Consider the following 23850-nt stretch of genomic DNA (forward strand, 5'->3'; position numbering starts at 1 on the left):
ATTTTGGTTAGTAGAACGGAGAACGCGATTGGGGTTGTGACATTTTATTTTTTCACATAGATATTGGGGGGCACTTCCTTGTACACATTTGTGTGTTAGGCATAGTGCCTTAAATGTAATTCTGTCTTTTACGGGCAACCAGTGAAAGGATCTAAGGGAGGGGGAAATTGATTCCCAGGTTTTTTTTCCTGTTGCAAGTCGTGCCGCTGTATTCTGGACGACTTGTAGACGAGCAATTTGGTACTTTGGGAGTCCGAGGTAAAGGGCGTTTGCATAGTCGAGTCTGGAGTTGATTATTGTTCCCGCCACGACTGCTATGTCTTCTTTCGGGATAAAGGGAATGAGTCTACGTAGCAGGCGCAGCAGATGTTGGGATCCGCTGACTACTGAGCTTATTTGTGCATCCATTGTCATGTCGGAGTCAAAAGTGACTCCTAGACTTTTGACTTTGGTGCTAGGGGTGATGGTTTGTCCCAAAATGGGTGGGGGTGTCCATGTTGTCGTGGCAAATCTCTTTCGGTTGGCGTGGAGCAGAAAAAGTTCTGTTTTTGAGCCCTTGAGTTTAAGGTAACTCTCCGTCATCCAATTTTCAGTCAAAGTAAGGCATTTCTCTAGTCCAAGATGATGATCCTTTTTGTTGCTGATGTGAAAGTAGAGTTGAGTGTCATCCACGTAGGAATGGTAGAGATTGGGAAGATTTCCCCCTTATAGTGCAACTGAAACATCCCACACTCTGCTTGAGTTCTTTCGTCATATACCGCTTCCTCCCAGTCTGAATATAGATATCAGATATTCCAACCGCTGACAACAACACAAGGCAATACTCGTTTGGTTGCTGAACAAGAAGTTTTTATTAGAACAATAATAGTTTTATATACAGTTGAATAGGAGGTTCCTCCCTCCTGCTCATATTACTCTAACAATACACCTGTAACCAGAAACATAAATTTACATAAACAAATTAACTAATCATTTCCAGACTAGGTGACAACAACAATAGGTGAAAGACTCTTAGAAGCCACACTAGACTCATTTACATTATAGCAGACAACAGACAGACAGGTGGCTGGAGTTGACATCAGCATCTTTTAACAGTATGTGTCCCAACATTATGAATCAGTCACTATTTTCAATATGGCAAATACAGGGTTCCCAGAGTCTGGGTGTCTTGGAGGGACATGGGCCTGAATCCAAAGGGCCTGAATCCAAAGTAACACCCCCTCAAGGGTCCCCAGGCATACAGCTCACAAAGAGCCCCATTCCCCCAAATGCCAGGGCCCATAATCGGTAGGCAAGAGGCCAGCATGCAGTCCCCTCCAAAAGCCTCTTTCCCAGGTGAGTCTATCACAGATAGCTACATAGATGAATGGTGTCAGTGGGAACTTATCTGAGAGGCAGACCTTGCTCATTGCTCGAGGAGACCCTAGCAACCTCTGGAGGAACCCTTGGGTTCCATGGACCCCTAGTTGAGAAAACCTGCTCTAATGTCCACAAGCCCACCTACAAAATATTAACAAGTATAATGCATATTTAGAAGTATAAAAATCATGTGAAAAATTATTAGATTTTTTACAAAATAAAAATAAAAAACTAACACAGAAAATATGAGAATGTTCCATAAGTAATTTTTACAGCAAAATACATTTTTGTAATTTTTTTCAGATCCCGGGAGAGAATGAAAAGCAGTGGAAGCAAGTTTTACTGGTTGTCACAGAAAAGGACCTCCTGATGTATGACAGTATGCCTCGTATGAAGGAGGCCTGGTACAGTCCTGTGCACACCTACCCTCTCATAGCTACCAGGTATGTCCAAGGTGGTTCTTTTAGTTGGCAGTTATTTCCAGGTGTTCCTTCATATCTGTGAAAGTTCTCACTAATCCAAGTCATGGTAGCCACATTTAATTGAATAAGTAAATAGTGAAATGTGCAGCGCTCAGAACATGGAAATACATATGTATACAAACTAATGTACACTGACCACAAAAACTAATAATAATGAAAATAAGATGTGAAATTCACACCCAACCTAAAGTCCATGTGCCATCATACAAAAGTTTTTGTAAAACATAAACATAGCAGTCTTTAAAGTGGATGTAAAGCCACTCTCATCCTTTCTAAACTACTGCCATAGTGCCGATCTATAAGGATATAGATGGTGTTAGTGGGAGGAATAGTGCCCCATTGTTGGTGTCAGTGGGAGGAATAGTGCCCCGTTTTTGGTGTTAGTGGGAGGAATAGTGCCCGTCTTTGGTGTCAGTGGAAGAAATAGTACCCCATTGTTGGTGTCAGTGGAAGAAATAGTACCCCATTGTTGGTGTCAGTGGAAGGAATAGTGCTCCAAGGGCCAGACATAGGCAAGCAAAGATTACAACGCACGCATGCTAAAATGACATTTAAATTCTGAAAGGCTATTTAACACAACTGAACATATTCAGCAAATAAGCAAAAAAAGATGTGGATTTGGTCACACTATATATGGCCACAGAGTGCTTAAGCCCACTATTGCGTCAAAGTACCCCAATAGCCCAAAAAATGCTCTGGTCATTAAGGGGGTAAAACCTTCCGGGGCTGAAGTGTTTAATGTCACTTTTCCAAAATGTCCCAAAGCTCTTTATTTTAGCATTAAAAAGGATGGGGGGGGGGGGATAAATATTTTCTCTAGCCGCCCTCTCTGTGATTTCTTTCAAGGCATCTGATGTAATCGGGAAGACTCCTCTGTGATGAGTAATATTTTCTTGGTGGTAAAACAAAGACGTGTCAGGTGGATCATCACGGAGAACATCTCCTATTACAAGCACACAAGTATAATTGCAGGTTCGGGATGCACAGGGTGTATTTAATGTCACACTGACACAGTTATAATGCACTGTGCCAACATTTTTGAAAGGAACCCGAACACCTCCCTGATCAACACCATTTCATTGTATATTTAACACAAGAGTCTGAGTATAGCGCTGATCTAAACCACACTTTCCCAGCTGATGATATAATGCAGCTTTCTCAAACCTTTTTGGTCTAGGGGAACCCTGCTAAAACCAATTGTTGGTTGTTATTAGGAAAAATAGATCTAGACTAAGACAAGAAAGTGAACGTAAAAAAAAAAAAAACACTAAGGCCCGGATTCACATACCTTGGCGCATAGTTATGCCGGCGTAGCGTATCGAATATACGCTACGCCGACGTAGCCAGGCCCGGATTTGCTCTCCCTGTCGCCCCAAGGCCAGGTTCCACAATGCACCCCCTCCCCGCCAACCGAACTCCCCCCCCCCCCCCCAAATGAACGGAGAATGTGCGGCACGGTTAGTTCAAATATGTTTTGTTTGTTTTTTTACTTTATCGCTTTTTTTATTTTTATTTATTTTTAGCTTGTCGCTTACTTTTTGAAATTTTTGTATAATTTTCTTATTACTTTTCTTATTATTTTTCTTATTCTTTACTTTTTTATTTTATTAATTTAATTATTATTTCTTATTATTTATTTATTTTTTATCATTTTTTTTTTCCCCACTTAACTTTTTTGCTATCACACAGGAGAAAACGATTTCCTGTGTGATAGCAATTGGAGGTGACATGTTCTCTTTATTGACCCTGTCACCTCCAAAACAGGAGTCCTAGCACTGTGCTAGAACTCCTGTCACATCTGAGATGGGAAGAGCATTGCCGCAATCACTTGTTGACGAGCGAGCGGATTCCCCCATAACTTACCGCCCTCAACTGTATGTTCCGGGCGTCGGGGGACTCCATGCCACTGCCGCCCCAAGGCCTGGCCTCAGTGGCCTTGTGGGAAATCCGGGCCTGGACGTAGCGCAGAACGGTGAGCACAGTATTCACAAAGCACTTGCTCCCTAATCTACGCTGGGTTCCCTCGGCGTAACTCGTTGAAAGTGGGAGTGGGCGTGAGCCATGCTAATGAGGCGTGACCCTATGTAAATGATGGGCCGAGCGGCATCAAGATACGAATAATGAACGGCGCATGCGCCGTCCCATGGACGCTTCCCAGTGCGCATGCTCAGAATCACGTCAAAACAAATGCCTAAGTTACGTCGAATCGCTGCCTACGACTTGAACGTAACTTACGACTAGCCCTATTCACGTACTACGTAAATGACGTAAAAAACGACGGCTGTGTTCCCTGGTGCAGCCATTTGCATTGATGCTGCTGACTTACACCTGCTTTATGAGGCTTAACTTTACGCCGGACGTACGACTTACGTAAACCGCGTATATTGATGCGCCGGGCGCAAGTACGTAAGTCAATCGGCGTATCTCACTCATTTGCATATTCAAATCGTAAAATCAATGGGAGCGCCCCTTGCGGCCAGCGCCCACGATAGGACGGCGTCGAAAACTTACGTCGGTCGGATGAAGCCTATTTTCAGGCGTATCTTGCTTTCAGAGTCAGGCGCATAGATACAACGGCGCATATGTGCACTTACGCGGCGTATCTCGAGATACGTCATCGTAAGTGCTACGTGAATCCGGGCCTATATAAATAAATGGGCAGACTCAATGGACTACTCAGTCTTTTTCTGCCATCACTTTTCTAGGCTTATGTTTGTTAAAAATCTGAAGAAAATGTAGTGAACTGCTCTAATGATCTCCCCAGAAACCCCACAAAAAAAACATTAATAATGGCATGCGTTAACATACACTATATTACCAAAAGTATTGGGACGCCTGCCTTTACAAGCACATGAACATTAAAGAGGAAGTAAACCCTGATGGGTTTTATTTCCCTGCAAAGGTAAAGCATAATGGGCTATTATGCATCGCATACCATTATGTGTCACTTACCTAAAACCGAAGCCTGCGATGTCACCGCTGTCCCCATCTTCACCCCTCTTCCTTCCGGGGACGCGAACTCCGGTTCTGTGACTGGCCGGAGTCGCTTGACGTCACTCCCACCTCGTCACTCCCACCCCCCTTTAGAAACTGCACGTTCGCCGTTTCTAAAGTGTGCCTGCGCCGTTTTCTACAGCACATGCGCATGGCTCTATTGTAAATATCTCCTAAACCGTGGAGGTTTAGGAGATATTTCCAGCACCTACAGGTAAGCCTTAATCTAGGCTTACCTGTAGGTAAAAGTGGTTGTACAGGGTTTCAACCACTTTAATGGTATCCCAGTCTTAGTCCGTAGAGTTCAATATTGAAATGGCCCACCCTTTGCAGCTATAACAAATTCAGCTCTTCTGGGAAGGCTGCCCACAACCCAATGTAACACCTTTGGGATGAATTAGATCGGAGACTGTGAGCCAGGCCTCCTCATCCAACATCAGTGCCTTACCTCACAAATGTGCTTCTGGAATAATGGTCAAACATTCCCATAGACACACTCCTAAACCTTGTGGACAGCCTTCCCAGAAGAGTTGAAGTTGTTATAGCTGCAAAGGGTGGGCCAACTCGTTATTGAACCCTACAGACTAAGACTGGGATGCCATTAAAGTTCATGTGTGTGTAAAGGCAGGTGTCCCAATACTTTTGGTAATATAATGTATATACCTTGCGTTATTAGCAATTACAGGTGACAAAATAAAAATATCAAGTGTTCAAAAAACGTAGTGTCCTTTGTTAAGTATTCAATGAGCAGTTCACAGAAAAACAAAAGATTGTTCCATGTGCCAACTGCCAACAAAAACAGTGCACCAAAACCACCACGTGCCACTCGAGGTGTGCCCTCACCTTAGAAGACGGACCTCACAATTTTTACAAATAAGAGTAATTGCTACCCAGAAAGCTTCTCATGGACAAAAGAGGTATCCACCTGTACACATCGATTCCCATCTACCTTAAGGTATACTCAGATCCCTGGCAATCCATATAATGAAAAAGAGGGTTCCATAGTGTAAAACCATAAAAAAAAAAAAAAAGAATGTATTATTTTAAAAGATAAAAACGCACTTACAATGAATCAAGTCATAAAAATCAGAACATCGACACTTTGCTTCTTATTGCACACTTCCCACAGGAATCCAAGATGGCATTTTGTAATGCGTGGTGATGTTATTTTACTCTGCCCATTTAACGTGTTGCGTCCCTCCACACTTTCTCAAAGGTGTCATTGGTGGCCAACAAGAAATGCCCTTTATATTGGCGGAACCTTGGTTGGGAATAGTAGTTCTGAATATATTCTTCATACTCCTTATTATGACAGTGACATGGTCATAAATTGACCACACACAGTGCAGTCCGATTGGCCAATCTGCTTTAGACCATCAACCCAGTAGTACAAAGTGATTCGCTGGATTCAAAGAAAATAGGTGATCACACTGCGTAGTTCTGCTAAATCTAAGAAGAGCATGCAGAGATTGTACAATCAGATTGTTTAAAGAGCACACACAAACTGTCCTATTCATCCTTCTCCAGAGGAGCTTACACTCTAATTTCCCTCCAATGCACACACTCTGGAGTCCACGTGGTCAGTGTAGAAAGGTATCAAACTTTTAATTTCTGGACAATTGTACCTTCCAACTGTATTTATTGCCATCATAAAGAATGTATTGTCCTGTAGTGTAATATTTGACTAATGTTCATATGAGATAGGAAGAAAAAGAAAAATTGAGTTTTATTAAAAAATACATGCCACAGCAGAACGAAGAGAAGAGCTGATGCGTTTCACACTATCAAAAAGTGCTTAACCACTTGAGCTCCGGACCATTACGCTGGTCAAAGACCAGGCCACTTTTTGCGATTCGGCACTGCGTCACTTTAACTGACAATTGCGCCGTCGTGCGACGTGGCTCCCAAACAAAATTTACGTCCTTTTTTTCCCCACAAATAGAGCTTTCTTTTGGTGGTATTTGATCACCTCTGCGTTTTTTTATTTCTTGCGTTATAAACAAAAATAGAGCGTAAATTTTTAATTTTTTTTTTACTTCTTGCTATAATAAATTTCCCCAAAAAATACATAAAAAATTATTTTCTTCCTCAGTTTAGGCCGATACTTATTCTTCTACATATTTTTGGTAAAAAAAAAAAGCAATAAGTGTTTATTGATTGGTTTGCGCAAAAGTTATAACTTCTACAAAATAGGGGATAGTTTTATGGCATTTTTATTGATCTTTTTTTTTTTTTTTACTAGTTATGGCGGCGATCAGCGATTTTTATTGTGACTGCTACATTATGGTGGACACATCGGACACTTTTGACACATTTTTTTGGGACCGTTGTCATTTTTACAGCGATCAGTGCTATAAAAATGGACCGATTACTGTGAAAATTACACTGGCAGTGAAGGGGTTAACCACTAGGTGGTGCTGCAGGGGTTAAGTGTTCCCTTGGGAGTGATTCTTAATGTTAGGGGGCGTGGCTACATGTGACACGTCACTGATGACCGTTCCCGATCAAGGGGAACAGCCATCGGTGACAGTGGGGCAGATTCTTGTAGTTCCTGCGGCGGCGGTGCTTAAGCTTTTTACACTACGCCGCCCCAACTTACAGGAGCAAGTGCTGTATTCCCCAAACACTTGCTCCGTAGTTTGCGGAGGCGTAGTGTAAAAGGCCCAGCGTATCCCCGCGTAATTCAAAGGGGGCGGCTTATATTTAAGTGCGCATGCTCCAGTTCTCGACGGAAAACGTCAATGACGCCGACGTGTGCGTCATTGACGTAAAGTCGTATTCAAGAACGACTTACGAAAACGACGTACCCGACGGGAAAAGACAACGCGGACCCGACGCCATACTTAACATGGCATACGTGGGACTGGCGTAAGGTTACCCCTCATATAGCAGGGGTAACCTTACGCTTACGCAAACGACGTAAGCGACGGTTACGCAACGCGATTTCGTTCGGGAGTCGGCGTATCGGGCTCATTTGCATAAACAAATGAGACCTGAACGTAAACGCCACCTAGCGGCCGGCGGCGAATTACATTTAAGATCCGACAGTGTAAGTGACTTACACATGTCGGATCTGCAGCGTATCTATGCGAAAATGATTCTAGGAATCACTCGCATAGATATGCGGGTCAGAAAACAGAGATACGATGGAGTTTCCTGAGATACTCCGTCGTAACTCTTCTGAGAATATGGCCCAGTGTCACTAGTCTTGTTTACAAAGGCATCCCCCTGTTCTGCCTTCGCCGACCGCAAACGCGGGCCGCCCGGAAACATCGAGTTCCTGGGACCCGCGAACATGCTCATGAGGCACGCGTGCGCCCGCTGGATGGATAATTTAAAGGGACGTACCTTACGCCAATCTGCCTGCCTGTGCCATTCTGTCGATGTAACAGTGCGTGCGGCGGTCAGCAAGCGGTTAATCAAGCTATGATTAAGCACTGTTTGGTAGTGTGAAACGCGTCAATTTTTCTGTCCGTTCTGCTGTGGCATATATTTTTGATCCCATTCTTTGAATAAAAGGCAATTTTTGGAGTGTGGCTGTGCAGAACTTCTTCCCATCTCATTGCTATATGCCAGGGATATGCAATTAGCGGACCTCCAGCTGTTGCAGAACTACAAGTCCCATTAGGCATAGCAAGACTCTGACAGCCACAAGTATGACACCCAGAGGCAGAGGCATGATGGGACTTGTAGTTTTGCAACAGCTGGAGGTCCACTAATTGCCTCTAATCTGGAGGAGAGGCTTGCTGTTGTCTGACCTACCTGGAGCGGAGATATCCCTTTCCTGACTCATATTCAGGGAACTGATGGTAAAGCTGCATTGTCCTCTGTAAGAAGCTGTAGGAATTATATTGTTTCAGCATCTTATGAATACGTAAATCCTTAATTCTATAATTTGAGGCGTGCCTCCTTGTTTCCAGTTAATATTTCACAACTCTATTCTATTGCAGGCTAGTCCACTCCGGACCAGGGAAAGGGTTGTCTCTGTTTGGTACGGAGTTTTCCTTTGCAACGCGTACCGGCTCCAGGCAAGGGATCGAGACCCACCTGTTCAGAGTGGAGACCAGCCGAGACCTCTCACTGTGGACCAGACAAATTGTACAGGGCTGCCATAACTCTGCCGAGCGCATCAAAGAGATCACCACTCGTAAGTAGCAGGCAACCTGTTCTGTAGAGAAGAGACACGGGAGCCTATGTGCAGGCAAGGCAACACACCAGTACGCCTCTGCAACACACACATATCCCCCCTGGTTTATCCCTCAGAAAACTCTGCAAGTGCAGAATATTATATCTTGATATGCCTGAATAACGCACATCGAACTCTCCACCCACAACAATGCCAACCACGTGTGTCATACACAAGGCCCGTGCACTGAATCCGCTCCACCAGGCCATTTCATGTGGCCCTCACAGCTGAAACGTGGCTAAATGTATTTATTTATTTTTAGGGGGGGGGGGGGGGAGATAAGGGCTGTGGCCCTTCTGATGTATGCAGAGGTGGGGGATGGGGGACAGTGGTGCAGAGGTCAAAGCCAAGAAGGGGTGGAAGTGAGATGTGGACAGCCTGTGAAAGAGAGCTGAACCCTTCACACATAGCACACCTCTAAACCCTGTACTCTGTATGTAGCACACTCCTCAGTAGCATACCCCTGCACTCTGTACGTAGCACACTCCTGAACTCTGCAATCTGTACGTAGCATACTCCTGAACTCTGCATTCTGTACGTAGCACACCCCTGAACCTTGCACATCCCTAAACTCTGCATTCTGTACATAGCACATCCCCTGAACTCTGCACTCTGTACACAGCCCACCCCTGAACTTTCCACTCTATACGTAGCACACCTCTGAACCCTGTATGTAGCACACTCCTCAGTAGCACACCCCTGCACTCTGTACACAGCACCCCCCTGAACCCCGCACTCTCTACGTAGCACCCCCCTGAACTCTGTATGTAGCACACCCCTGAACCCTGCACTCTATATGTAGCACACCCCTGAACCCTGTCCTTTGTATGTAGCACACCCCTCAACCCTGCGCTCTGTATGTAGCACACCCCTCAACCCTGCGCTCTGTATGTAGCACACCCCTCAACCCTGCGCTCTGTATGTAGCACACCCTTCAACCCTTCACTCTGTAGCGCACCCCGGAACCCTGCACTCTGTATGTAGCGCACCCCAGAACCCTGAACTCTTTAAGTAGTGCACCCCGGAACCCTGCACTCTGTATGTAGCGCACCCCGGAACCCTGCACTCTGTATGTAGTGCACCCCTGAACCCTGCGCTCTGTACGTAGCGCACCCCTGAACCCTGCACTCTGTACATAGCGCACCCCTGAACCCTGTGCTCTGTACGTAGCGCACCCCTGAACCCTGCACTCTGTACGTAGCGCACCCCTGAACCTTGCACTCTGTACGTAGCGCACCCCTGAACTCTGTCCGTAGCACACACTCTTGGTATTTATTGTCCCTTATAAGATCCTCCCACTGTTATGGCAATTTGGCCACACCCACCATTTGATGCAGTTCAGTGTGGGGGGGGGGGGGTGTATATAGTCTTACATATACAACCAGCTCTTTGAGGGCAACCATAATGCTGATGCAGCTCATGATAGATTTGGGTTTGACATCCCTTCTCTAAACCATAAAGATGGATGCAAGACTGGGAAACAAATAGATCCAAACTGACAAAGTCAATGGCGAGTATCGCTGAGTTGACAGAAAATACTTTAAGCATTTTCCGACACTTTTTATCTATAAGCGCTCTGTGTTTTCACATTGTAACATCAGAAACAGCCGTGGAATGCAGGCCCTCCATTCATACACCAATACTCATGGACAGGAACAGCAAACATGTTTTAGTGATTCCCCAATACCGGGATAGTTTGTAGCCCTGAGATGCTGTGCAAATGTCATATTCATAATGTGTGTACAAGGAAAGAATCGTCCTTTATTGCTGTAATGTGCAATCCCCTCTCTAATGTTTGCCTATTAATCCATGTAGAAGTTACTGCATCCTTGTCAGGAGGACGGAATAGAGATTAATGATACAATTTGAGAAATTGCAATGGTCTAGTTAATGAGTCACTGCTATTGTGTTGCAATCCTTAACGCTGAACTGACATAAAAATACCATTCAGTCTCGTTATGTATTCAATAACAAACCACTAGATCCATATTAAATACTGTTGGTAAAAGTACATCAGTATGTCTTGATAGCCGCCTCTTGTCAGTCCCCTGCACAGGGGTTGGCGGAGGAGCAGCAAAAGGAGCCAATCAGGCTTTACATTTCACAGTGTTAACTCACCAATGTGCTGCTGAACCCTCGTTGCCCAACCAGAAGTGTGGAGGTAAGCCCTAGACCAGGGGTGTCCAAACTTTTTTCAAAGAGGGCCACTTGATGAAGCGAACATGCTCGAGGGCTGACTATTTGGCCTGACATTCTTTGAACCATTAAAATTTGATCCAAGTGTGTTCGTGCGCGCACTAATACACTGCCCAACAAGAATTCTCTTGCCTTTGTGGCTGTGTGTGGTGAAGAGATGAGCTTGGGCGTTTTATTTGGATATACTGTATATATTTCTTTTGTGGCCCCAACAAATCCCGAGCGCTGCTCAGGACTATCGGTGAGCCTGGGGCGTGTTATTTGGATATACCGTATTTATCAGCGTATAACACGCACAGGCTTACCACAGGCTTACCATTGTCATGAATGCACCCTTACCATTGTCATGAATGCACCCTTACCATTGCCATGAATGCAGCCTCACCATTGCCATGAATGCAGCCTTACCATTGCCATCAATGCAGCCTTACCATTGCCATCAGTGCAGCCTGATTGTTGCCCATCTGCAGCCTCGGAGAGGACAGGAAGGGGAGGGACAAGTGCCCGTCAGATTACAAACAGGAGAATTTCTTGTTTACTCGTGGCCTCTTTAATACAATGTCCCGCCTCCTATGACAAACAGAACATTAATCCAATGGCATCCCAGAAAACGGGACTTTCTGTTACAGACGCCGCCGAGTAAATGGGAGATTCTCTTCATGTAATCCGACGGCACACGTCCTGTCCCCTCCAAGGCAGCTCCGATAAATACGGTATATATCTTTTGTGGCCCCCAGGGCACATGTGAAGCTGCAATGGCTATATATATATATATATATCCAAATCCCCAGGGGGGCCGCAATTGGCCCCCGGGCCGGACTTTGGACATGCCTGCCCTAGACCAAGCTGTGCAGCTTAACTGCAGGGGAAAAAGTGAGGTCAGTGAGATGTTTGTGCGCAAATCCAAGTGGTTTTCATATATAGAACACATCAGATGAACACTGAAACGTTTGGATCAAACGTTTGCACACTGCTGTACATCCATACATAGTCCTAGAAAACCTTAGGAAATCTAATAAAAAAGATTTTTGGTTCACATATATTGCTATACATTTTTAATCGGGCCAGGTACTTCAAACCTATCCATCAGCTGTGTCTGTTTGCCCCATGTTTGTACTATATGTCCACTAAAGTATGCTATAATCCAGTAAGTGTTTGACACTCTGCAGAGTAGAGTATTAAAAAGACCAGAAAGGGATCACTTTAACGCAGTTGGCCAGAAAGGGATGACCTTGACGCAGTTGGCCAGAGAGAGATGACCTTTATGCAGTTGACCAGAGAGGGATCACTTTGATGCAGTTGGTAAGAGAGGGATCACTTTTACGCAGTTGGCCAGAAAGGGATGACCTTGACGCAGTTGGCCAGAGAGAGATGACTTTGACGCAGTTGGCCAGAGAGGGATCACTTTAGCGCAGTTGGCCAGAGAGGGATCACTTGGGCGCAGTTGGCCAGAGAGGGATCACTTGGGCGCAGTTGGCTAGAGAGGGATCGATTGGGCGAAGGTGGCCAGAGAGGGATCGCTTGGGCGCAGGTGGCCAGAGAGGGATCTCTTGGGCGCAGTTGGCCAGAGAAGGATCTCTTGGGCGCAGTTGGCCAGAGAGGGATCTCTTGGGCACAGTTGGCCAGAGAGGGATCTCTTGGGCGCAGTTGGCCAGAGAGGGATCTCTTGGGCGCAGTTTGCCAGAGAGGGATCACTTTGGCGCAGTTTGCCAGAGAGGGATCACTTTGGCGCAGTTTGCCAGAGAGGGATCACTTTGGCGCAGTTTGCCAGAGAGGGATCACTTTGGCGCAGTTGGCCAGAGAGGGACCGCTTGGGCGCAGTTGGCCAGAGTGCTTGGGCGCAGTTGGCCAGAGAGGGACCACTTGGGCGCATTTGGCCAGAGTGCTTGGGCGCAGTTGGCCAGAGAGGGATCGCTTGGGCGCAGTTGGTCAGAGAGGGATCGCTTTGGCGCAGTTGGCCAGAGAGGGATCGCTTGGGCGCACATGGCCAGAGCGCTTGGGCGCAGTTGGCCAGAGAGGGATCGCTTGGGCGCAGTTGGCCAGAGATGGATCACTTTCAAAAATATATAAGGGGTTATAGTAGTGTGCAGAGGGTCAGTTTAGAATTGTCATTGTTAGGCCCCTTTCACATGGGGCAGACTTCGCTTGCTCAGTGGGGGACTTGTCCCCTGATCCCCCGCTGAGCAGAGTGGGCGGATAACAGGTCAGAGTCCACTCCGCTTATTCAGAGCAGACACAGACACAGCCTACTCTGCTCTATGGGACTGCCTGTCCGTTTACATCTGACTTCCCCCCGGATCCAATCCACCCAGACAGAAGGAAGTGGATCCCCTTCCATTTAGTTTTGGCGGATTGGATTGGAGGTAGGCGAGTGTAAACAGACACAAGTCCATATACATTCGCTGCTCCATAGAGGAGAATGAGGGTCCAATCAGATCCACCTGAAAAAACGACGACAGGTGGACCTGATCAGACCACTGATGTGAAAGGGACCTTATTAACATAAATACGCTGGTCCAAAAAAAAAAAACACCCGTTTGACTTCAAACTTCCTCTGTACAGTATATCCAAAATGTGATTTTGTCATGGAAGTCAGAACTGTGAGCTCTAATTCATTTTGTTTCTCTGCCATTCAGCTTGTACTTACAAGAACCAAGACTGCCGATTGGTGATCAATTACGAGCATGGATTCTCTATCGCCGCGCAGGCTCCCGATGGTACTTTCACCGATATCTTAGAACAATACTCGTATGAAAAGCTAAAAATGTCCTCAGATGACGGAATCAAAATGCTATTTTTAGACTTTGGCGGCAAGGATGGAGACGTTGTAAGTTTCATTTTAATTTATTAACTATTGTCTGGCGCCTTCACTCATTGCCACACTGAGGACTTCTCTCGCGCTTCTCCTTTCCTCTGGAATTTCCCCCACATGCTGTTTCCCGCTTTCCAACCCTTAAAGACTGCGGGGCAGATCCACAAAATAATTATGCCGGCGTATCTATTGATACGCCGGCGTAATTTTAAATTTCCCACGTCGTATCTTTGTTTTGTATCTACAAAACAAAGATACGACGACATCTGGGATCGATCCGACTGGCGTACGTCTTAGTACGCCGTCGGATCTTAGATGCAATTTTTTGGCGGCCGCTAGGTGGCGTTTCCGTCGAATTTTGCGTCGAGTATGCAAATTGGCTAGTTACGGCGATCCACGAACGTACGTCCGGTCGGCGCATTTTTTTACGCCGTTTGCGTTCGTCTTTTTCCGGCGTATAGTTAAAGCTACTGTTATGAGGCGTACTCAATGTTAAGTATGGTCGTCGTTCCCGCCTCGCATTTTGATTTTTTTACGTCGTTTGCGTAAGTCGTTCGCGAATAGGGATTTGCGTAGAATGACGTCACCGTTGTGAGCATTGGCTTGTTCCGGGTTAATTTCGAGCATGCGCACTGGGATACCCCCACGGACGGCGCATGCGCAGTTAAAAAAAACGTTGTTTACGTCGGGTCACGACGTATTTACATAAAACACGCCCCCATCACAGAGATTTGAATGCCGCGCCATTACGCCGCCGAAGATACACTACGCCGCCGTAACTTACGGCTCAAATTCTTTGAGGATTCGAAAAAAAAAAAGTAAGTTACGGCAGCGTAGTGTATCTTAGATACGCTACGCCCGGCGGAATAATGCGCCGCTGTACGTGGATCTGCCCCTTTGGGATCACTCCCCTCTTCAAACCAGCAGTCTGATCTGTTCTTCTCTTCTGACAAGACACACAATGGGGTGGATTTACTAAAACTGGAGATGCAAAATCTGGTGAAGCTGTGCATGGTAGCCAATCAGCTTCTAACGTCCGCTTATTCAATTAACCACTTCCCTACCGGTCCTAAGCACTTCTCTCCTTCATGTAAAAATCCAATTTTTTTTGCTAGAAAATGACTCAGAACCCCAAGCATTATATATTTTTTATTAGCAGACACCATAGGGAATAAAGTGGCGGTCATTGCAACTTTTTATCTCGCACGGTGCCTTTTTTTTGGAAAACAAAAACGGTTTCATGAATTAAAAAATAACAAAATAGTAAAGTTAGCCCATTTTTTTTGTATAATGTGAAAGATGATGTTATGCTGAGTAAATAGATACCTAACTTGTCACGCTTTAAAATTGCGCACACTAATGGAATGTCGCCAAACTTCGGTACTTAAAAATATCCATAGGCGATGCTTTAATTTTTTTACAGGTTACCAGTTTAGAGATACAGAGGAGGTCTAGAAGTATTGCTCTCGCTCTAACGCACGCGGCAATACCTCACATGTGTGGTTTGAGCAGCGTTTACATATGTGGGCAGGACTTGCGTTCGTGTTCGCTTCTGAGCGCAAGCTACTAGGGACAGGGGCGTTTAAAAAAATATATTATTATTTTTTTTTTTTACACTTTTTTTTTTTTTTTTTGCATTTACATTTTTTGATCACTTTTATTCCTATTACAAGGAATGTAAACATCCCTTGTAATATGAATATATTGTGACAGGTCCTCTTTATGGAGAGATGCAGGGTCAACAAGACCCCACATCTCTCCTCCAGGCTGGAAAGCATGAGATCGGGAAAAAATTCACTGATCTCTTGCTGACAGCCGCGATTGCGGCTTTGTTTACTTCCGGGTACCCAGGCGTGATGTTAACCTCGCGCCCGGGCCTCCGAAGGTCATAGAGATGACCGGTGACCATCTGATCCCTCGAAATCTCTATCCTCATCCGGCGCCGGGTGATTCATTCTCCGGGCCCCCGATGGCACGGGAGAGCCCGGAAGAAGCACCGGATGGCGGCAGGACGACGATCAAGCGGAACGATCAAACGGTGGAACTGCCGCTACGATTGTTCTTATGGTGCGCAGAATCGCCGGCTGAAAAGAAGGATATCTGAATGATGCCTGTAGCTGCACCCATCATTCAGATATCCCCCCCCCCTAAAGTCCAGGACGTCATATGACGTCCTATGGTAGGGAAGTGGCTTTGACAAAAGAAAAGTAAGTCAACCCCATAACTTATCTACTTTACATCTTTCTGATCTTTACTTCTTGCTTCATATCCTTATGTCTCTAGATTGTAAGCTCATATGGGCACAACTGTATTCTGTTGTTTTCTTGTTATTACATTTAGCTGAACATCATAGGTACTTGTCATTGGAACATTTTATGTATAGTATTATCTGTGCTACCCTGCCTTATTATAGCTACTACTTTGTACAGTGCCTTGGGATATGATGGCACCATATAAAACAATAAGTACCGGTAATTGATTTGTGTAGAAAAGTGGGCGTATAACTAAAGGCAAAACTTTTTTTTTTTTTTTTAGTTTTGAATAGAGTGGAGAGGGATTAGAATACCTTATCATGTTTTATTGGTGTTCACCGTCTCCTTTAGGCCTGTTTACCATTATCACCAAAAGTGAAGGTAAAAGAAAATCAAAAAATGTAGGTTGTCTCCAGAACAGGAAAAGAGGGGGTATCTTCCAATAGGGACACTAGTTCTAGTGACCCTGGTGACAACCAGGAACTCCCTTACTTTAACCACTTCCCGACGGCCGTACGACTATTGATGGCCGCAGGGTGGTTCTACTTCTCTGAGGCGCCGTCAATTGACGTCCGCCCCTTTGCTCGTTCCCCGCGCGCGCTCCCGAGCGCGCAACGGGGAACTGCTGTGCTGGCCGTGTCCCTTGGACACAGCCAATCACAGATCGCCGTGTACGGCCAATCGGAGTGGCCGTTTCCTAGGCGATCTGTGCGGCCAATGAGAGATGATCTCATATGTTTACATATGAGATCATCTCTCATTCCCGGCTCTCGCAGACAGCGGTGCTGTCAGGGGAGAGAGGAGACGGATCTGTGTCTCTTGTACATAGAGACACAGATCGGTCACCTCCCCCAGTCACCCCCCTTCCCCCACAGTTAGAACACTATATAGGGAACACATTTAACCCCTTCCTCACCCCCTAGTGTTAACCCCTTCCCTGCCAGTCACATTTATACAGTAATTAGTGCATATTTATAGCACTGATTGCAGTATAAATGTGAAAGGTGCCAGAAATGTGTCAAAAGTGTCCGCCATAATGTCGCAGTCTCAATAAAAATCGCAGATCGCCGCCATTACTAGTAAAAAAAAAAATAATAAAAAAAAAAAAAAATTCTGTCCCTTATTTTGTAGACGCTATAACTTTTGCGCAAACCAGTCGCTTATTGCGATTTTTTTTTTTTTTTACTAAAAATATGTAGAATACGTATCGGCCTAGACTGAGGATAAAAAAAAAAATAAAAAAAAAAATTGAGCTATTTATTATAGCAACAAGTAAAATTTTTTTTTTTTTTTCAAAATTGTCGCTCTTTTTGTTTATAGCGCAAAAAATAAAAACCGCAGAGGTGATCAAATACCACCAAAAGAAAGCTCTATTTGTGGGAAAAAAAGGACGTCAATTTTGTTTGGGAGCCACGTCGCACAACCGCGCAATTGTCGGTTAAAGTGACGCAGTGCCGAATCACAAAAAGTCCTCTGGGCATGAAGGGGGTTTAAGTGCCCAGTAAGGAAGTGGTTAAAGGGATTTTCTCTCACTTCCTGTTTTTGTTATGAAATGGGAAGGAAGGGTGGATCTCCCCATTGGGACACAGTTGAAAAAAATAATGCTGCAAAAATGAATACACCCCAATAAAAGTCTTAGGAGCAAAGCGAAATTTTAGTCAACAAAATCCTAATTAACAAGAATTCAGCTACAGGTGAGTCTAATTATTCATTAAACAGGTGTGCAGGAGACAGTTGATTATAAAAGGTCGTTACTTTACAAAGAAAGCTTTTTTCCCATTTCATGTTGTCAGCAATGGCACCACATGGAAGAGAAATGTCACAAGGCCTGAGAAGGAAAATCATTTCCTTACACAAGAAAGATGAAGGCTACAAAAAGATCAGCAACGCTTTACTTATCAATCAGAAAACTGTAGCAAAAGTGATATAAAATTTAACAAAGATGGAACTACAACCATCTCACAGAGATATCCAGGCCATGCACATAAGTTAACACTAGAGCTGCACGATTAATCGTCAAGAATTGTTATCGCAATCTTTTTCCCGTTGCGATTCTTGACACAGGGTTTCACAATCTTTGACATGAAAATAATTTTCTCTCTGCACTTTGGTATGCAAAGAATTTCCTGTCTGCTCTCAGCCAAAAGTCAAAGTCTGGGCAATCTGCCAAGTTTTGAAAACATTCTTTATCAGTGAAGGCTAGGTTCACACTGCTGCAAATTCAAAATCGCGGTAAAATCACGATTTCGCGGCTGCGGTTTTGCCGCCATTTAAGAGACATCTGTGCAGTATTCAATGTAAATCGCGGCCCGAAATCGCAAAAAGTACAGGAACTACTTTTTGAAATCGGTGCAGCGCCGCAGATGCGGTGTCGCACCGATTAGGACGGTGCCTTTGCCGACAATTGCCGCCGATTTGAGATGCGATTTGACATGTGAAATCGCATCTCAAATCGTACCAAAATCGTACCCAGTGTGAACCTGGGCAGAAAGTTAAGTCTAAACATTGTATCACATTGACTTCTGTATGTCAAATAGGAACGTTTAACCACTTAAACACCAAACCTTTTTCTGACAGCGCTTTTCAAGTTAAAATCATTTATTTATTTTTTTGCTAGAAAATTACTTAGAACCCCCAAACATTATATCATTTTTTAGTAGAGACCCTAGAGAAAAAAATGGCTGTTGTTGCAATGTTTTATGTTGCACTGTATTTGTGCAGCAGTCTTTTTAAATGTAATTTTTTTGGAAACAATTACTTTAATTAATTAAAAAAAAAAAAATGGCCAGTAAAGTTAGCCCATTTTTTTTGTATAAATGTAAAAGATTTTACGCCGTGAGAATCGTGAGAGAATTGTGATCTTGATTCTAAGCAAAAAAATCATGATTCTCATTTAGGCCAGAATCGTGCAGCTCTAGTTAACACCTCGACACGAGTGTCTTCTGATGGGAAGGGTTGAAGGTAATCGCCATGCGAGGTCACTGCAGTTAGCTAAAGAAGTAGAAAGCCAAACTGGGGTGATTGTTCCCCGTGACACAATACGGGGGAAAACTGCAGAGGAATGGCATGCATGGGTGTCGTTTACGAAGAAGCCTCTCCTAAAGCCCATGCACAAAAAAGCCGCCTAGAATTTGCCAGGGCCCATGCTGAAAAAGAAGATGACTACTGGGACTCTGGAGTGATAAGACCAAGATAAATATTTTTGGAACTGAAGGCTTCAAAACTGTATGCTGTACAAAGAAAAATGCATGGTGCCTACAGGGAAACATGGTGGTGACAGTGTCCTCCTGTGGGACTGCATGAGTGCTGCCGGTGTCAGGAGCTGCATTTCATTGACGGTATCATGGATTCACAGATGTACTGCTCTATAGAGAAGATGTGACCATCACTTCGTGCCCTTGGTCGTCTTGCACTTTTCCAACATGACAATGATCCAAAACACACATCTAAGGCCGCTGTTGCATTTCTGAAGAAGAACGGGGTGAAAGTGATTCAGTGGCCAAGTACTCTGGACCAGATTCTCAAAAGAGTTACGCCGGTGTATCTACAGATACACCGGCGTAATTTGAAATTCCCGCCGGCGTATCATTGTTTTGTATTCGCAAAACAAGATACGCCGGAATTAGGCTAGGATCCGACTGGTGTAAGACACTTACACCGTCGGATCCTAAATGCAATACAACGCTGACCGCTAGGTGGCGTTTACGTTCAGGTCTCATTTGACTATGCAAATGAGCCTGATACGCCGATTCCCGAACAAATTTGCGCCGCGTAGTCGTCGCGTACGTGGTTTCCGTAAGCGTAAGGTTACCCCTGCTATATGAGGGGTAACCTTACGCCAGTCCGCCGTATGCCATGTTAAGTATGGCGTCGGGTCCGCGCCGGCTTTTTCCGTCGGTTACGTTGTTTTACTAAGTCGTTCTTGAATACGACTTTACGTCAATGACGCTCACGTCGGCGTCATTGACGTTTTCCGTCGTGAGTTGGAGCATGCGCACTGGGCTATTTTTCAGCCCGGCACATGCGCAGTTCAATAGGCACGGGGGCGCGCTTAATTTGAATACAAGCCGCCCCCTTTGAATTACGCGGCCATACGCCGGGCCATTTACACTACGCCGCCGCAAATTACGGAGCAAGTGCTTGAGGAATACGGCACTTGCTCCAGTAAGTTGCGGTGGCGTAGTGTAAATGACTTGCGCTACGCCAACGCCGATTCTACGAGAATCTGGCACTCTGTCTCCTGATCTGAACCCAATCGGGGAACACCTATGGGGAATTCTGAAGATTTGAACATCACTCTCCATCCAGCATCCAGGCTCTAAAAGAGATCGTTCTTGAAGAATGGAAAAAGATAGATGTTGGAATATGTCGCCAACTTGTTCATTCCATGCGTAGAAGACTTGGTGCTGTCATTACAAATCATGGAGGTCATACAAAATACCAGATGTCGTAGTTTTTGTTGTGGGGTGTATTCATTTTTGCATCAACTTATTTGAGTAAAACTGAAGATTTTGTAATCTAAGTTATACTATTCACCTTACTTTCATGTAATTAGAAAATCAGGGGAAGGGGCACTTGGGGGAGGAAATATCATGAGCTTGGTTTTGGAAAGACTGAGCTTGAGGAAGTGGGGTGACATCCAATCTGATATGTCGAGAGTGGGGTGTAATTCCGCGCCAAAATACTGGATGTGAATTGGTACAATCACTCCGTGCAATTAATTAATTGTGAGCAGCTCCTCTAGAACAAATAATGTGTAATTTGGACAATAGAATGTAGGTGTGAGAGAGGGCGCTAAAGTGGTGAAAAACCTGCCACTTGGGACACCCTGGGGTGAGAGTATATTGGGACTCTCACCCCAGGGTGTCCCAAGTGGCAGGTTTTTCACCACTTTAGCGCCCTCTCTCACACCTACAGACTGATATGTCGGTCAGTAAATTAGTGATACGTGGGGAGACTGAAGGGGTGGCCTGAGGGGTAGAGAGATGGATCAGGTAAAGTTTACAGTGGGGTAGATTCAGAAAGCAATTGCGTCTGCGTATCCATAGATACGCAGCGTAATTGCTTAGTTGCGCCGGCGTATTGACTTCTCCTGATTCAGAAAGCTCGATACGCCGACTGCAGCCTAAGATATGACTGGCATAAGGCTCTTATGCCGTCGTATCGTAGGCTGCATTCTTACGCTGGCCGCTAGGTGGCGTTCCCGTAGTGGTCAGCGTAGAGTATGCAAATTGCATACTCACGCCGATTCACAACCGTACGCGCGCCCGGCGTTCGAATTTCACGTCGTTTGCGTTCGTCGGTTTCTGCGTAAGGCTGCTCATGCTATTAGCAGGGGCAGCCAATGCTAAGTATACCCGTCGTTCCCGCGTCGTGATTTTTGAAAATTACGTTGTTTGCGTAAGTGAATCGTGAATGGTGATGGACTCCATTTACAATCACGTTGAAGCAAATGACGTCCTTGCGACGTCATTTACCGCAATGTACGTCGGGAAAGTTTCCCGACGGAGCATGCGCACTACGTTCGGCGCGGGAACGCGCCTAATTTAAATGATCCACGCCCCCTACGGGATCATTTAAATTACGTGCGCTTACGCCGGCCAGTTTTACGGAGCGCACGCGCAAATTACGGAGCTACTGCTTCATGAATGAAGCGTAGCGCAAGTAATTTACGGAGGCGTAGCGTTAAAACGGTACGCTGCGCCTCCGTAAGAGTGCGCAGCCCTACCTGAATCTACCCCAGAGATGATAGGTACCCATAGGAAGTAAGCAGGGGGTCCTCCTGTAGATATCCTGAACAGAGTATTTGACATAAACTGAAGTCGCACGACCATTTGGCTTTGCATAACCACCTTTCTTATATCTCCACAGCAGTTGGATCTCCAGTGTTGCCCGAAACCCATTGTATTCATCATCCATTCCTTCCTCTCTGCCAAGATCACACGACTTGGGCTGGTGGCATGACGGCACCTGAGAACACACACAGGGACACTAGAGACTGTTGACGACATGGACCTTCTTCGCACCATGTGCTGTACCAGTGGGGCTCATGGAGGCCATTCTATTCAAAGACTAATGCCAGCGGTCTCATGAACCCGATAGAAGAGGCTCGCTCTAAATCTGTTTTATACGATTGATAGATCTGTGTTACTCTGATGCACTTTATGTCTGGAAGAAGCACGGAATGTTCATAGTATATAGCAATCTCTTTGGATGGTGGGAAGAACACGTGGATTTTTTTTTGTGTGATCCTAATGCTAATCTTTATATGAAATCTTTCGTTTTGGAGAAAAAAAAAAGTCTATGCATACCCAAAACTTTTTTTTTTATTTGGAGGGTGTGTGCGAGGGTTGGAAGGCCTATCATTGTATTTCTGTCTGTGTCCCCACTTGGTAGATTATTTACCTTTAGCAAAAAGTGTCACCGGGACAGGAAGTGATAGGAAATATAAAATGTCACCAAAACAAGAGGCAAGGATAGGAACAGGTGTATCCGACCTACTACCTCCTGTGTAATGCCTGATGAGCCTCAAGAACACATCACTCAGCCTGGGAAGTCTCTACAAACCTCCATGTAAAAAAGGGAGAAAGGCTGGTGCCATGGAAGTCGGCTAAAACATCATTCATGTAAAAAAACAACGTGTTTCGGCCAACAAAAAACATGAGTAAGGCCATCAAAAAACAACGCGTTTCGGCCATCAGGCCTTAATCATGACTCACTCTTTCAGTGACAGCTGTCTAAAAGCAGAATTTCCCCCACTTTTTTTGGGGGGCTTTACTCGTCTTGTCACGTCATTGACACAGGAAGTGAAGGGAAATCCCCCCACCCCCCTCCACCCAATGGGACACAGACAGGAAAAAAAAATCTGATGGAGGTTTAAACCCTTCCTTTCTTTATCCAGCACTAAAGTAAAACGTTTTGGATATATATACACTTTAACATAGGGCCTTTAAGGACCACTATAGCCAAAACTAAAAACGTACACTATATATGCATTACGTAAAAGAGCTCCTAGTAACAAACTCAGCATTCTATGTGGAAGCACACCAGCCCAGACAGAGCAAAGGGAGTTGGCTTTGTCACTATGCTATGCAGCCTATTGCCCCATGTAAGCTGCCATGTTGGGCATAAAAAGGCAACATAATCACAGATGGTAGTTTTATTCTATAGGATGAATGGACTGAAAGTCAGCCGAGTGTTGCAAAGTATCACATCACCACCACTCTGCCAGCTTCATGTAAGGACTCATGGAGATGGAGCCAGTTTGACATGCGTGATGCATGCTACAAGAAGAACTATCATCATACTGTAGAACCATGGGTGGTATAGGCTGCCCATACCAATAGGAATGAATTCTCAGTTTTTCTAAGTACCCCCATGCACCTTTTTTTTATAGATACCTGTTGATCCTGTCAGTAGAAGCATTGGATGGGCACTTCCATTGGTAGCGTGCCAAGACTATTTCTTCTGCAGGGAAATCTCTGTAGTGTTGTCACCCTTGCTGTAAGTGCCTAAATGTTGGCACTGTTAATACCCTATGAGGCCTCTGGCTCTAATCAGACACTTAAA

The 23850-nt window shown here is 45.0% G+C and overlaps 1 protein-coding gene across 1 annotated transcript in view; it reads left to right on the forward strand.

Moving 5' to 3' along the window:
* The window catches only part of SNTB1 (syntrophin beta 1), a 248343-nt gene extending 224493 nt beyond the window's left edge, over positions 1 to 23850 (forward strand). Inside the window, exons 4-7 of the mRNA XM_040354911.1 lie at positions 1663 to 1802; positions 8786 to 8982; positions 13854 to 14044; positions 22153 to 23850. Coding sequence (XP_040210845.1) covers positions 1663 to 1802; positions 8786 to 8982; positions 13854 to 14044; positions 22153 to 22245 — 621 coding nt within the window. The 3' untranslated portion in view covers positions 22246 to 23850. The remainder of the gene's footprint in view (positions 1 to 1662; positions 1803 to 8785; positions 8983 to 13853; positions 14045 to 22152) is intronic.

This window comes from Rana temporaria, chromosome 5 (assembly GCF_905171775.1).
Source record: "Rana temporaria chromosome 5, aRanTem1.1, whole genome shotgun sequence".
Classification (NCBI taxonomy): Eukaryota; Metazoa; Chordata; class Amphibia; order Anura; family Ranidae; genus Rana; species Rana temporaria.